The sequence below is a fragment of the Accipiter gentilis genome, chromosome 18, assembly GCF_929443795.1.
Source record: "Accipiter gentilis chromosome 18, bAccGen1.1, whole genome shotgun sequence".
Taxonomy (NCBI): domain Eukaryota; kingdom Metazoa; phylum Chordata; class Aves; order Accipitriformes; family Accipitridae; genus Astur; species Astur gentilis.
Window position 1 is genome coordinate 14,140,827 of NC_064897.1, and position 14,496 is coordinate 14,155,322.

Genomic DNA, 14,496 nt, shown 5'->3' on the forward strand with positions numbered 1-14,496 from the left:
AAAAAATCAGTAAAGGTCATATTGTTATATGAAGTTGTATATTCTCTTCACATTGAGCATGTTAACTCCTGCATTGTTTGTGATCTGTGACTATCATAACCACCACACCCATATTAGCCACATGCAAAGGCAATTCAAAAGTAACAATGAAAATCACCCACCTGCTTTCTATGGCATTTATAAGGCTCAGTCAATTATTCCTTTTCCCTAGCTTGTAACCCAAAATTAGGGTAAATGAAACCATGTGAGGACTAAGATACAGCCATTCCAGCTAGTAACCCTGCTGTCTCTACCAGTTGCCATGATATGATTCACTTTGAATTGCTAGCACCCATGAGAACAGGTAAAATTTGCCATCTTTAAAGAAAAATAATTTGTAGGAAAATAGACTATTTTACACTGAAATGTCTATAGGAGCAAGAGTGTATTTATCCCAATTTCTCATTGATTCTAAAATGAAGTTGTATTTCCTTAAAAAAAAAAAAAATTCTTCATGAGCAGTTAGATAAGAGTAGCTTCATGCAACAGAAGATATATGGTTTGATGGAGAAGCTAAGCTGAGTTATAAGTGACTTCTAGTTTGGATTTCTCTGTTTGGTTTGTCCAAATGAAGATCATTTTAGCTCTTGTAGATCAGAAGACAGAAATAGTTCTTGGCATGCTACAAGTCACAGCTGTTTTCATCTCCAACTGGATGTCTCCGAAATCTATAAGTTCTTTGCTGTTTGAGTACTTGCTTTAGACTAGTACTTGATTAAAAATATATATATATTTCAGAATTATTTTAGGGAGCAATCTATTGCTACTTAGATTTAAGACTTAAGCTTCAGAGCTTTTAGGCTTTCTATTTTAATCACAGTTGCTTTTTTTTTTTTTTTTTTTTTTTTTTTTTTTTTGAGGTAATCTTGGAATCTATCTTTATCCATACTGGTTATATATTAATGTGCATCTGTTTTAGGATGTAGGAGTTCTCATATACTAAGTAGATCTGAAGAGGTAAAATTTGAGTAGTTATGTGGACAGATTGAAACAAACAGCAGAGCCTATATCTCAAAAAATGCCATTAGAAGCATTGAGCTCTATTTAGAGAAGCAGACCTGATATACCACTGCCTTGTAGCGTGTATGCATTTATGTTTGTGCAAAATAAATGCAGAATGCTTCTCATTCTTATTTAGGAGTTTTTTGAACAGGTGTTAGTGGTCTTAATGAGATCCACAAAATGGAGAAACTGATCTGGGAAATCGGCAAACTTCTCTGTGGATAAGGTAGCAGGAGCATTATAAAGCACTATAAGTTTGGCTCTTCCTAATTTCCTTTCAAGCTTGTAATTGCTTTTGGTTGGTATGAGAGAACACATCATCTGTGCCCTTGCCCCTTATGATGCATTGTAGCTATGGTGTAATATCTGGCTAAAGAAACAGTTCTGGTTTAGGTTGCTTTTAGATTGCTTTTTTTTTTTTTTTGCTAATACATTCAACTTGCTTTCTTTTGAAATTTGCCTTTCTAACTTAAATGTATTAGCATTACTTATTTTTATAATAAACTTTATCTGAATTTCAACCAAAACTAACAAGAAATGTAATAATGATTAGATATGGTTAACCTTAAAAAAGAAAACAAAACACGTCTCTTTATCTTTGCTTGCCATTTTTCACTTGTTGCCTAATTAGAGTATTAGATTATTTTAACCAAATTATTTTCTTGATCTGTTACTTGAATTGTCCTGAAAATGTTAGCTTTCATGTATATTTAAATCTTTATCTTTAACATACAGATAGACTTGCACATACAGTATTGGATTCACGTAATTTAATGGGTAATATAATTCTGGGGAAAAATCTTGTTGGCCCCCAAATGTACTAATTGAATAAACTGATTGAGTTCCTGAGTGTTGCTAAACTCAGAAGCTGAAATATTGATATACCTCTTTGATATTTTTTTTTTTAAATTTTTTTTAATACTCTCTGATCCTATATGTAATGACACAAAAGTGACAGGTGCCCTAAGAAATTGTAGTAGTGCAGTGTGGAATTCAAAGCGAGAGTCTTACCAGTTTGCTAATTACAGTGAAGGAGACCAGAAGTATACCTGTAACTTAAGCTGCTCTACTCAGTCATACTCAAAAAAGGATAAGCATGCCTGGTGCAAACGGAAGAGATATGCAAGAGAAGCAACTTTTGAACCACATGGCTGACAAGGAGCAAAGACCGTTACCTGGGAGAAGCAACCATGATGAAAACCTGTCTCAATCTGCGAAGAAATTCCAAGAGGCTGTTTGTGTGCTGCTGGTGGAGCTGTGTGAGAGATTCACGTTCTTTGGCATCGTCTGCAACATGATCCTCTTCTGCACTGTCAGACTTGGCTATCGCAACTACCAGGCGGCAATTGTCAATATGTGCTTCATAGGCACCTCCGTGTTGACACCAGTCCTGGTTGGCTGGCTTGCCGAATGCCTGGTGGGGAGGACCAAGCTTGTGTGCGTCTGCATGTTTCTACACTTCCTAGGTAGGTGACACCCTGGGGACTATTTCATCTTTTAGTAATTCTGTTGCAGAAATGCGTTGTTGAGTATTGTGTTTGAAATCTAATAACTTTCTCCATCCTTGTGGCTACCTTCTCTAGCAGCTAATTACTTAGTTTCTCCTCTGCAAAATGCACTGCAGTATTTTTGCCTATGTACTTTTGTGAGGCAGTGCTTTGAGCAAGACTAAGGAACGTTTGCATGTGTATCTTGTAGATAGTTGGTGCACAAACCTGACTCCTCTAAACTGGCTTAGCTATTCAGAACATGGATGCTCACCTCTAAAAATTGGTCCCTTTAACAAGCATCTAAGGTTATTAGTGTTTGGCGCAAATGTGAGGCTTTAGTTAGAGAGTTTGAGAGAGAGAGTTCGGAAGCTGTTTCCCAGCTGTTGGTAGGACTTTATTGTATGTAAAAGTATATGACTGTTGTATTTGGACAAGAGGGAAAGATCTATTTAAGCACATACCAGTATAAACTTTGCCTTAAGTAGAGAGGCTGTATCCTAACACCTGTATTGAGAGCCTGCTTTCTGTTAGCACATTCTGAATCTTCCCCATGTGTTATTCTGGAGATCTTTTCCATAAAAGCACTGTTCAAACTAAGTATGACTGTTCTGTAGCAATTAATGCATCTTGCAGCTGGTGGTTATTCTGTCCACTTAAACCAAGCTGATATAAATACTTTTTACTTGGACCAGTAGTTGAGGATACACAAGTCTGACTTCTGCAGTAGCCAGCCACATTGTTATTTAGACACGCAACAAAGTAAGGAAAAAATCAGTCATTCCTGAAATGTTCTTGAGCCGATTGCAAAACCATTGTGCAAACAGCCTGGAAAAATGATTGCTATTATGTTCCACTGTTTCTCCCATGGGCTTCTGGTTTGAAATCTCCTTCTGCTGCTCGTCCTTTCAATGCATATGTTAAAGTAGAAGACTGGTGACAAACAGAACTTGACGTATTGGGGTATTGTTTTAACCAGAGCTTCTTTTGTTTATGAGGTAGATCATTAAACATTCCTGACATATTAGGGTTTGATGCACAGTCATAGTCTTAGTCATGCCTAGTGTTGGTGGTGTTGACACATCAATATATTTTGAGTTTAGTCTCCAGTTACAGCTTGAAGAATCTGTAGCTGATTAAATCTGAAAGACTTGCTTTACAGACTAGAGGTCGTAAATGCAATTCATGACAGTGCTTCTATAGGTAAAGTTTCTGAAAGTCATGTGTTTCCCATGAAGCTGCAGCAGGAAAAAAGAAAGTTTTCCATAAAAGTTTTGAGATTTTATTTTTTAAATTATGATTCCCATTACAATTCTGGGGTTTAAAGAAGATGCAAAAACGGCTACACTCCACCATGGGGTGGTTTTTTTGGTTGATCAGTGGTTCATCAGGTGACGTTACATGTTTAACTGGTGCCCTCTGGCAAGTGGAGAGCTACTGCCCTCTGTGTGCAGGCAATGGGGAAGGCCAGTGAGAGGAGCTACATTTTGAGAGTGAGTCTTCAGCTAACTGAAGAACCTGAATCCTTACAAGCATTTCAGAGGAAGATTGCTTTCCTGGAGGCCCTTAGTGGTTCTGCCTTACTATACCTAGGAACATCCAGACAGGTTCTGCCTCTCTACAGAATTAAGACTCTCCCTCTTTGCACTCCTCTGTTCTGTTTCTTGATTTTTCATCTGTCTTTTCAACATAACTGCTTAAAAATATGTATGTCTTATCAGTCTGATTCTAATCAGTTTCAAATGACTATTTTCTTTCAATTCCAGGCACAGCGCTATTACCTGTTGTGGCATTCCCCTTTGAAGATATTTACATTGACAGACGACATATTCTTCATATGCTATCCAAAAGGGAGCAGAAAATAGTATTCTACTTTGCACTACTCACAGCTAGTCTGGGAATAGGAGGCATAAGAGCTATAGTTTGTCCATTAAGTGCATACAACCTTGAGGACTGTGGACCAAAGGAACTGTTTTCTTTTTTCAACTGGTTGGTAACTTAATGTCAGCTAAATATCTGTTAGGGATGATGGAGCATTACCTTGACATTCACTGCTCACTTACAAGGCAGATTCTACAGATGATGGGTTTCATGTTTTGTTTTTAACTGCAAAACTTTGATTTTAGAATAGTTTCCAAGAATTTTTGTAAGAACTTTTCCTAAATGTTTCCTTTTGCTAGAACCAGTAGGTGATCATCTGTTTTGGCCTCCTACAGAAATCTTCTGTCAGAATTAGGATGAACTGAATTGCCCAAATGCTCAAAGACTTGACAACTTAGTTGCTGTTAGAACAACATATTCCATTTGGTTTTCTACCTTTAACATGGCTATGCCTTTAGGATATTTTGCTGTTACTCCCTAATTAACAGTGGCAAAATTCAATGATATATTAGAATTTACATCGGAGTAAATTTTTAGCTATGACACACAGCAGTCGAGTCTGCTGGTTTGTTGGAACTAGGGGTTGCTATTAGTCTTTAACTGCTAACCTCAATGGTAGGGATCTGCTGTATTTTTTTCAGCTCTGTTGCTGTGATGTTTTGGCATCAGATAAACCACTTCATATTTGTGTTCTGGTTTGAATATTTTCAATTTTTTAAGAAAAGTTTGATGAAAAATTGCTCCTAAAAGGGTTCTTAAAATTCAGTTTTGTTTCATATTAACTATTTCTCTCTCTCAGTGCGTCAGGTCATTTCTGATGATATGTTTGCCTTTATTTACCACTTCTGTAGCACTATACTGAGTGCTGTATGCATTCATCTGCACTTTCTGGTTAAACTGTGGAGTGAGGATCAAAGAAGTCACAGTGGGAACCTCCAGATTCCTGCTTCAAGGCAGGGTGAAATAAGCCCTAAACTGCCCCCTTTTCTCTCCTTTCCCTATACGTGCACAGTTATTAAAATAAAACCTGAGCACATTTGCATATTAACAATGCAGTGCTGAAAAATCAATGAAGAACTTAGTGAATCAGATCTCTCGTCCTTTGGGGATGGCTTTCCTGGCTATTCTTTTTTCCTCCAATTATGTTAATATCAAAGAGTTTTGAATTAAATCCAAACTTCAGTGAATAAGGCAGCTTTACCAAAGGTGGATGAGACTGTTTAGGTCCTTAGAGCAGATTCTACCTCCTTGACCTGCCCATGGGAGAGGGAGGGAATATCCTTCCTTTTTACTCTATTCTGAGTTTTAATCCTTAATTAGCAACATCGTTTTGATTAAATAAGACTCTGGGGGATTAAGACTGGAGAGCAATCAGTTGTTCTGAAAGATGGCTCTGGAGAATTTATTGTACTATGGTCTTAGCCATTCAGAATTGTGTTTAATCAAAGTGACACTTCTCAGTGTTGATTACAAAGGAGATATAATACGAATAAAAAGTTCCTTGAGGGAATCCAAATGGGTCAGTTCTGGGAACTTTGGAAATACTAAGAAAGGCACATGTGCAATTAAAAAAAATTAATAATTTTTGCAGTGGCATCCAAGGAAGGACTGTTTGAGTGCAATCTCAAGATTTGAAAAATGGGGGGTTCATTCTTAGCAATCTTAATCTTGTTAAAACCTCTCGAATATAATCACTTTTTCTTGGTAGGCTGTTTTCTCTTGGTAGGTGCTTGTCACGGGATTGAATTTTAAAACAATGTAAAATGACATGGTTGCATACTCTTGGTGAGTTTGAGTCTGTGTTCTTATCCAAGTTCTATTTAAACAATCAGAATTATTGGGTTAAAGATTGGGTTAAAAGACCCTGTAATTACCTGTTGTGCAAAGCAATCTTCTTCAAGGATTGAATTACACATCTAGGGCCTGGTTCTAACCCCTAGCATGAGCTATGACTGACCTTTTAAATAAACAGCATATACCAATGCTAAGTGGAGAAAGGACTTGGATTCTGTTGGACTGTTTCCCAAAGGACTTCTGCTTTTCTAAGGTCAAGGTTATGGACTGGTACTATTTTTGTAGCAGGAGAAGTAAATTCTGTCTATGGGAGCAGAGAATGAGAGCAAAGGGTACAATCCAGACTAGGGATGAGAGTTAGAAGTGTTGTGTCTTGTCTTACTGATGTGCTGTAAAAAAAGGCAGAGAACATGGGACCAGTAGTATTCCTCTACCCTGCGCTGCCCTTCCCTTCCTTTTTTCTTTTCATATACTGCAGATCAGTTTCTTCTGCTATCCTGGACACACTTTACATTCACTTTAAAAAATTCTTTTCTACCCCTTTGGGTTTCCCACACACGCACACCTTGTCTTTGCAGAGAACTCCATAGTGATTCTGAAAAAATTTACCTCCTCCTACAAAGCTGTAGTACAGTGGATACTGGTCCATACATGGAATATCTGGGTCTGAGTTTGGATAAATCAGAACTTAAACTGTGAATGCTGGATGTGCTTAAAAAATAAAACCAAATGATATTTCAAGTGACAGGAAATCCACTGAGTTTTCAAAATTAATCCAAAAAGTGACAAAAGGTCAATTTTAGAATATTTTCATATATTTAACTTGATCTCAGATTGTTTCATTCAGCCAGTTCATCTCAATTGTTACATTAAGTAAAAACTTTCTGAATACTGTATAAACATAAAAAATACTTTTAAATAAGAAGTCACTTGGATGTTACTACTTTAAAGTTATCACAGTGAATACATTTCTGTAAAATCTTATAATGAGATTATTAGGTTTTTATGGGCATGTCACAGTAGCATTTAGGTTTGTATTTGGACCGCTTTCTTGAAATGAATGTCCCAAGTTGGCATTTGGCTCTCACTGTGAGAAGACCTCAGAGAGCTGAAGCTCCGGGAAGGAGCTGTTCCTTGCAAAGTTGGACATGATATTCCATTTGGCGTATTTAACTAATTCAGCTATGCCCTGCTGGGATCTCTGAGACACTTTACATAATGCAAGTCCAAATATTGCGATATTGGATAGCTGTGGTATATGAGAGCTAGCAAGATGTGTTTCTGTTTGTGTAGGTTCTGATCTACTGCTGTCAGTATGGTATGAGCAAATCCCAAAATTCTGATGTGTTCACTGAGGCTAGTTTATCTTTCTTGTTTGGTCCATAGGAGTTGCTAAAACATGTTGAGTGGTTTTTTTCTTCTCATTTCTGGGAGAGGACAGGAGCTTTACATTTCAGTCTTACAGAACTTTGCTATGCACTGGTGAAAAACAAAGGCATTCTCCTGTACTCAAGGGTTTTCTTTGGAGTTTCTTACTTCCAGTGAAACAATCGTAGAGTCATGAAGAGTGTCAGGACTTCAGGTAGCTCAGGCACACTTCTTTAGAAAGTTTGGAAAACAGCCACTGAAACTTCTAACTTAAAAATTGTCAGTTAGGAATTGTTTCAAAACTTTCTACACAAGTTCTAGTTGATCCTGTTGTGTAACTGTATTTTTTAAAAAGCTTTAGTTGAACAGGGATCAACATGTGTATATACAATATCCCTCCAACTACACCACCATCGCAGAGTAACATAATTCCAAAGTGCCTAGAGACCGCTTGCAGCGGAGGGGAAAAGTCCATGATTCTGATGAGTATCATGTCCTGAAAATGTAAATTACTTAAAGGAAACAGTAATTGGTTTGGAACCTCAGATGTGACTTGGTGTGACTTCAGAGAAATGCGTGGCGCAGGAGAGCTCACTGCTGTGCACGTACTGGCCGGTTCTGGAAGACCTGCTGCTGCACGGCTCTCAGCAGCACCGACTTTGCCCTGGTTGAGTACGTCATTTTTCTGCTGCTGCTTGCCCTGGGTCCTCTGAGGCAAGCTGCATAAACGTGTTCCCATGCCCACTGCTGCACAGCCCTGTGGTCATCTCCCATCCCCTAGCAGAATGAGTGAGTGTTGTCTTTGTAACTGAACAGACCTGAGTAGCATTACCAAGGTCCGTACTTCTGACACGATAAAAGTTTTGCTTGCTTGGCAGTAGCTAGATGTGACGTAACGGGCAGCGTCAGAACAAGTGGAAGGAGTACAGCAGGTACTTCAATACTCTAACTTGCCATATGACTATGGTTTGTCTTGGCAATTATGACAGGCCACCTAGAAATCATTTTAAATTAATGAAATGGGGTTGAGGAAGTCTCCTAGGTGTCAAGAGAGACTTGCAATCCCCCTTTTAGGATTTTCAGGTCAAAACATTTTTCTGTGATTGCTGATACAGAGAACTGCAGTGGTAGGCTGATACCTTTGCTCCTGCCCTACCCACTCCTTTGCAGTTGAGGAGGGATCAAGCTGGAAAGCTTGGGAGTTGGATTGCTGAGGGGTAACTGGTCTGCTACAACATGTTAAGATTTTCTTTTATTGCTGAGAAGGTAATTCTAGATGAATTAGGAGACATAAATACTCAAGTCCAAATAGCATACGTGAGGCAGAAGTGGCACCAGACAAGAAAGCAGGCTTTGCTTCCTCAAGCAGTATGTATTAAGCTATATAATCATGTATCAACGTATATTTCACCTTTAAATGAAACCATTTTGCTAAGGTTCCAGCAAAGGTGAAGGAATCTTCTCTTGCAGTTACTTACAAAATGTAATCCACGATGTATTGAGGTAGTACTACTCCATTATTGATCCCTCCTCTTTGTTTAAAATACAGTTGTTGTCTTTAAAGCCAACTTGGAACTTGAAAGTTTAGTGAAAGTTAAAATTCTTAACTTAAAATTTCATAGGCTAAGCAGGCCAGAGTCAATTCTGAAGCAAAAATTGCTGAATGACTAACACTGACTCTTCAAAGTATCACGCTGATCCCCAACAGTATTTTTGGAAACTGTGACTCCAACAAAGCAGGTCCTCCCTAAATCTCATCTCTCTACTCTGAGATGCTGAATATTTGAGTCTGCTCTGTAGCCTCAAACCCCTGTTTTTTGTCAGAGTTATGTTTTAAGGGGAACCTTGGTTAAAGCTCTGCTGAAAGCAAAAAGGCAACACAAGTGTCCTGAAGAACAGTGTAAGGGGAGCACTTTAGAATTTAAAAGAAGTTAGAGGGGTTATAACTGAAACACTTTTATTTATGGATGGTAAAATTGGTCAGTTGTGTTGTGAGAAGAGGGCTATACAATAGAAGAATAGAAGTACATTTTGTTTCACTTCAATAAATAGCTATAAAGTTAACTAACTTCTTGAAAAAGCTGAATTTTAGAAGAACTCATGATTTAACATGTTACATAGGGGTCAGAATCCAAGGGGGAAAAAAGTGTGGTGATAAAATACTCTGAACTGCACAGATATAAACTCATTTGCTAGGATAAAGAAAATAAGTAGTCATCCTTTTGCATACTATCAGGGAAATGCATTGTTCTGGTATTTTTTATTTTGGGGGTTTGCTTTTTGCTATCCTTATAATTTCTTAAAGCAGTGGTTCCAAACTGCGGTAGGCCTATCACTAGTGGTATGCCATCTGCTTCCAAGAGTACGTGGTTTTCATTTTAATATCTCCTGTGCATAGGAGAGGCTCACCACTTACTTGGGAAGCACCTCTACTGCCAAAGGCGCTCTCAGAGCAAATTGTGTCGGGGAGCCTCCTTATCAAGATAACTCCAGAAGCCAACAAAAATTCAAGCTGAGCCTTGCAACTAATGGAAAAGCCATCCCTTCTGATAAATTCTAATATTTCTTAAACAAGGGATGGTGGCATTAAGACATTTCTCTTAAGCTTAAAGTATGTGATTTGATGATATTGCATACACAAAACTTATGTTATCAGCTATTAAATGTGTAAATGGTAAATGTTGATGTATTTCATTAGTCTGATCCACAAGAATATTTGCAGTACGAGATTGATAATTGGTTCAGCTCTACTGCTTTAGTCCAGTTACTTTAATCATATACCTCTTGGAACTGAGACATCCAAGTGAAATTTGATGTTAATTGCTGTGTCAATGTGTGCATGGTACTGATGCTGTCCATGCTTACTATACTTATCATGCCTTTAATTTGTTGTTTTAATCTTCTGTAAAGGCCTTATACTATTCAGCCTCTCCACTCTTCTCTCTCTTGTCTGTGTGTACTAGGTTAAATTGGCTGGTTAACTTAAATTCAGCAGTTGTCTTTGTCAGCATTTCTTATATCCAGAAGTCTGTGGCCAGGAACCTTGGTTTTCTTATCCCGTTTGTGTCCGTGCTTATGGCTGTGATCACAATTCACATGGTGCGGGGTGAAATGATTTACAAACCCAAAACAGGTAAGAAGCAACTCTATCCTAGCAGATATCTTTAGAGATTATTTTCACAGAAGAGATCAACCTGCGTATCTAAACAAGTTCTTCCACAGCACTACCCCGTTTGGTTGGAGATCTTGGGGTTTAACTCTACAAGGTTTCTGTGTAAGAGGCAATGTCCATCCTCTGTGAAGATAGACCTGGAGATTCTGGATAGGCTGAAAAAGTGGCAAGCAGTCTCTGGTAAACTTATGTACGTTTTCTGTCATGTCAAGGCATGTGTCAAAGCATTTGCCTGTGCAGGAAGAGGTATAATATGCGTGCTGCTGGTGGAGTTCATTTTGTCATGTTTGGTTCAACCTATGCCCAATGTGTTTTGGTCAGTTGAAGCAGAGTTTGCGCCTACGCTAAGGCACCAAGCCCACTAGTGTTTTCTCCCGTAAGTGTGCTCCGTTGCTTTGCCTGAACTTGCACCTGGGCAGCCAAGCAGTGTGGTTAGTCAGCTAAACAGGAATATGCACTAGTAGCAAAGTAGTTCTATAATGCCTTTATCTTGCAGAATATCTGATGCTTATTGTTATTTCAACATGCTTGCTTATACAACATCAAGTGTTTTTACACATTTGAAAATAACTAGAGATACCAAATAGCTCCAAATAGCTCCTGTGCAGACTGCAGATATTTTAAAACAGAAGAAGTTCTTGCACTTCTGTGGCCTCACCAGTTAGTACCTGAGCTCTAGAAAATCCTTTGATGGCAGCTACCCCTCTCCGTTGACCAAGCATGGAAATATAAGTGGAGCCTAGGTGACTTGAATAAGGCTGTAAATGCCCAAACCTTGCTGTTCTTTTCCCAACAGAACCCAGAAGGTGAAAGCAAGTTGTTATTTCGGTGTTTTTGTTATAATCTAAGCAAAAATATATTGGCAATGAGGGAATGAATGCATAAATCAAATGCCTGGAAATATCATAGTGAGGACGTCACTAAAGAGGTTTATTCAAAACAAATAGAGCCAAAGAAATGCATCCCCTCCACAGTGCCCCAAAAAACTCATGATAATATGCAGCTGAGGTCTGCAAAGACTAGCATCGAATTAGCTAGCTTCTTATGGAGAGAATGGTGGCTCGCTGGCTCGCTGGGGCTCTCTACAGGTCTTACAATCTGAGAAGCTAAAAAAATTCTTTAGTATCCAGCCCTGAGCTGGGCTATTTCATATGGACTAAATCTGTAGTTTTAGCATCTAACTAGTTTAATCCTCCTAAGTGGAATAACATAAATTTGTAGATTATGTATATCTTGGCAATCAACAAAACTAGCAGAATTTTTATTTTTTTTTATCAAGTGTTTTTCCTATGAGTGTTGTTTGATTTATCATGTATTTTCCAAGTCTTTGCAGAATGCTAATCTCTACAATATCTGCAAAGTTTTTATCTCCTTAGTCAAAATAAAAGATAATATACTTTGTACCTTCCAGTGAAATAATAAAATTGGAAATTCTTCAGAACTGTAGTTCAAATCTATAGGTGACCTTAAACGATTTTTATATACGCTGCCTTTTTTATTTTAACGTAACTCGTCAAATATGGATCATGCTTTCAATTATGTTTAGCTGTCAAGCATGGACTTCATTTGCATTTCTTCCCACTGCTATAATTTTGAGGACTGGCAGATGACCAGAGATGAGGGGGAAAAAAATGTGTATCTACCGTCTAGGGTACAATGTAGGCTTTTTATTGTAATTAAGTAGCATAGATATTCATGATTAGATCAAGGTCAAAGTAGCAGAACACTAGAGCCCGGGGCTGAAGTATAAAGGAGAAGGAAAATCGCTTTCTGAAAGTTGCAATTTAATATCTATACAGATAGAATTTTATTTTTTTTTTAATGAAAACATTAGAAATGCAAGTATGGAGTGTATGATGTTGATCTACACAATGTGCACTGATAGAAATATTTATGCTTTTAAATATGGCTCTTGCTACCTGATCGGACTTGTAATCTGAAGAATTCCCCACTATTGAGATCTGTGGGGTTTACTTCTTTTCTTTTAAAGAAATACTTACTTAATTTTAAAGAGATACTTATTCTAACTACATCATTGGCAAAACCCTCTTTATATTGATTATATCTATGTATCATTCAGGTTGCTTTTTGAACTACAACTTCAAGCAGCTTTATCTTCCTAGTTTATTAGATTTTATAATCTGCTGGAATTCCATGCCAAGAAACACAGCTAAATAATGTATTTGTCTGTTTTGCCTCATACAAAATAATGTTTCCTAGGTAGCTGACTGAAATTACATTAAAGAGGGCCTCAGCTGATCCATTAGGAAAGGCAGGGAAACATCAGGATTTGTTGTCTATTTTAGTCTTTTTTTCAGTGAGAGTAAGAAACAAAAGTCTGCTCAACATCTTCCATTCCAAAGGAAAGGAGATGGCCTTGACCATCTTTGAGACTAGGTCAGATAAACCAGGACACAGCCGTGTTGTTGCTTTGTTGAGCTGTCTGCTGGTCTTGTCATGGGATACTCTGTGTAACTTCTTATTTCAGCATTGACTGGGCTCAAACCCTTGTAGAGCAGTAACACAACATTACTGTTTTTCATTCCTTCTTTGTGAATGTCCAGCCTCTAGCATAGGCAGAAGCAAAAGATTATCACTTCTCTGACCTAAACCATGTAACTACTAGTTCTGCCAATGAGTTGAGCTGACACTGACTTTTCTGGGTTTTTTTTGTGTTTTTTTTTGTTTGTTTGTTTGTTTTTTTACTTCTGAAAATAACTCTGCATGACAAGACCCCCAAGTCCCACTTGTTTTCTGGTTAGCTCCTTGGTCAAGTCACTCTGGAAGTCTGCAGATTTTTCTTTTAGTCTTAGGATTTGGTCTTCAAATAGTCTAGATCCTAAACTTAAACATCACTTACAAGGAGTGGTAAGAATAGTTGCCTAGTACAGTCACACAGAACAATAAAAACTGTACCAACTCTCTGTGTTTGCAAGCTTTGATATGCTATTTCAGATTTTATTCAATAGTGCAAACAGTCTACAGGTTAATGCTAAACAGCCAGAGTTTTAAACATTAGGTTATCTAATAAAATGCCCTTTCTTAGTACTCTAGAGCAAGTGCTTCCAATAGATGTTAATGGATATTTCTAGGAAAAAAATTCCATACCAGAGATAGCAGGGAGATGTTTTCCCTCTGCAATCTTAGTTCACCTTAATTTTTGGAAGGTATTAGTTTATAGATACCCAAGTTATTGTACTGCTTCAACACTCTCAGAAAAGCAGAGAAGTGCTATAACCTCTATTTGTATGTATGGCAATTTACCAAAGGCAAATGAATCTGCATTCCCGAGCCTGAAGCTAATAGTTTTGTCCTTGTTTTACTTCCATTTCCTCCGAGTCTGAGAACCAAGTCAGCAATTCCTGAACCCAGTAACCAGGTTTTAATATGCCAAATACTAGATTGGAAACTTCTCCTCTTCCGCAGCATGTTACTTGGAAGTCCTGAGGTAATATTTCTGGCTTTGAAATGCATCCATGAAAATTCTCTTATTTCATCAGCCCTCTTTTGAGCTCCCTTTCCTTCTCACTTCACTACTACCCTTCCCTTGCTGCTGGACTTCAGCAGATATGCAATATTTCAGTACAGTCTTGAATTGAAAACTAACCTCATTCAATCAATAGAAAGCAAAAAGCGAAGGAAAGTAATACTTTAACTGCTCAACCACAGCAACGGGTGGTTGTGGTGTGTTAAATCACTGGTAGCAAAAGGCACTTCTCTCTGTGGATTTTGGGCTGAATTGCTTTCATAACA

The 14,496-nt window shown here is 37.9% G+C and overlaps 1 protein-coding gene across 1 annotated transcript in view; it reads left to right on the forward strand.

The window, feature by feature from the left end:
* The first annotated feature begins 2,137 nt into the window (after window positions 1-2,137).
* The window catches only part of SLC15A5 (solute carrier family 15 member 5), a 34,998-nt gene continuing 22,639 nt past the window's right edge, over window positions 2,138-14,496 (forward strand). The window contains exons 1-3 of the mRNA XM_049822181.1: window positions 2,138-2,507; window positions 4,295-4,517; window positions 10,535-10,704. Coding sequence (XP_049678138.1) covers window positions 2,138-2,507; window positions 4,295-4,517; window positions 10,535-10,704 — 763 coding nt within the window. The remainder of the gene's footprint in view (window positions 2,508-4,294; window positions 4,518-10,534; window positions 10,705-14,496) is intronic.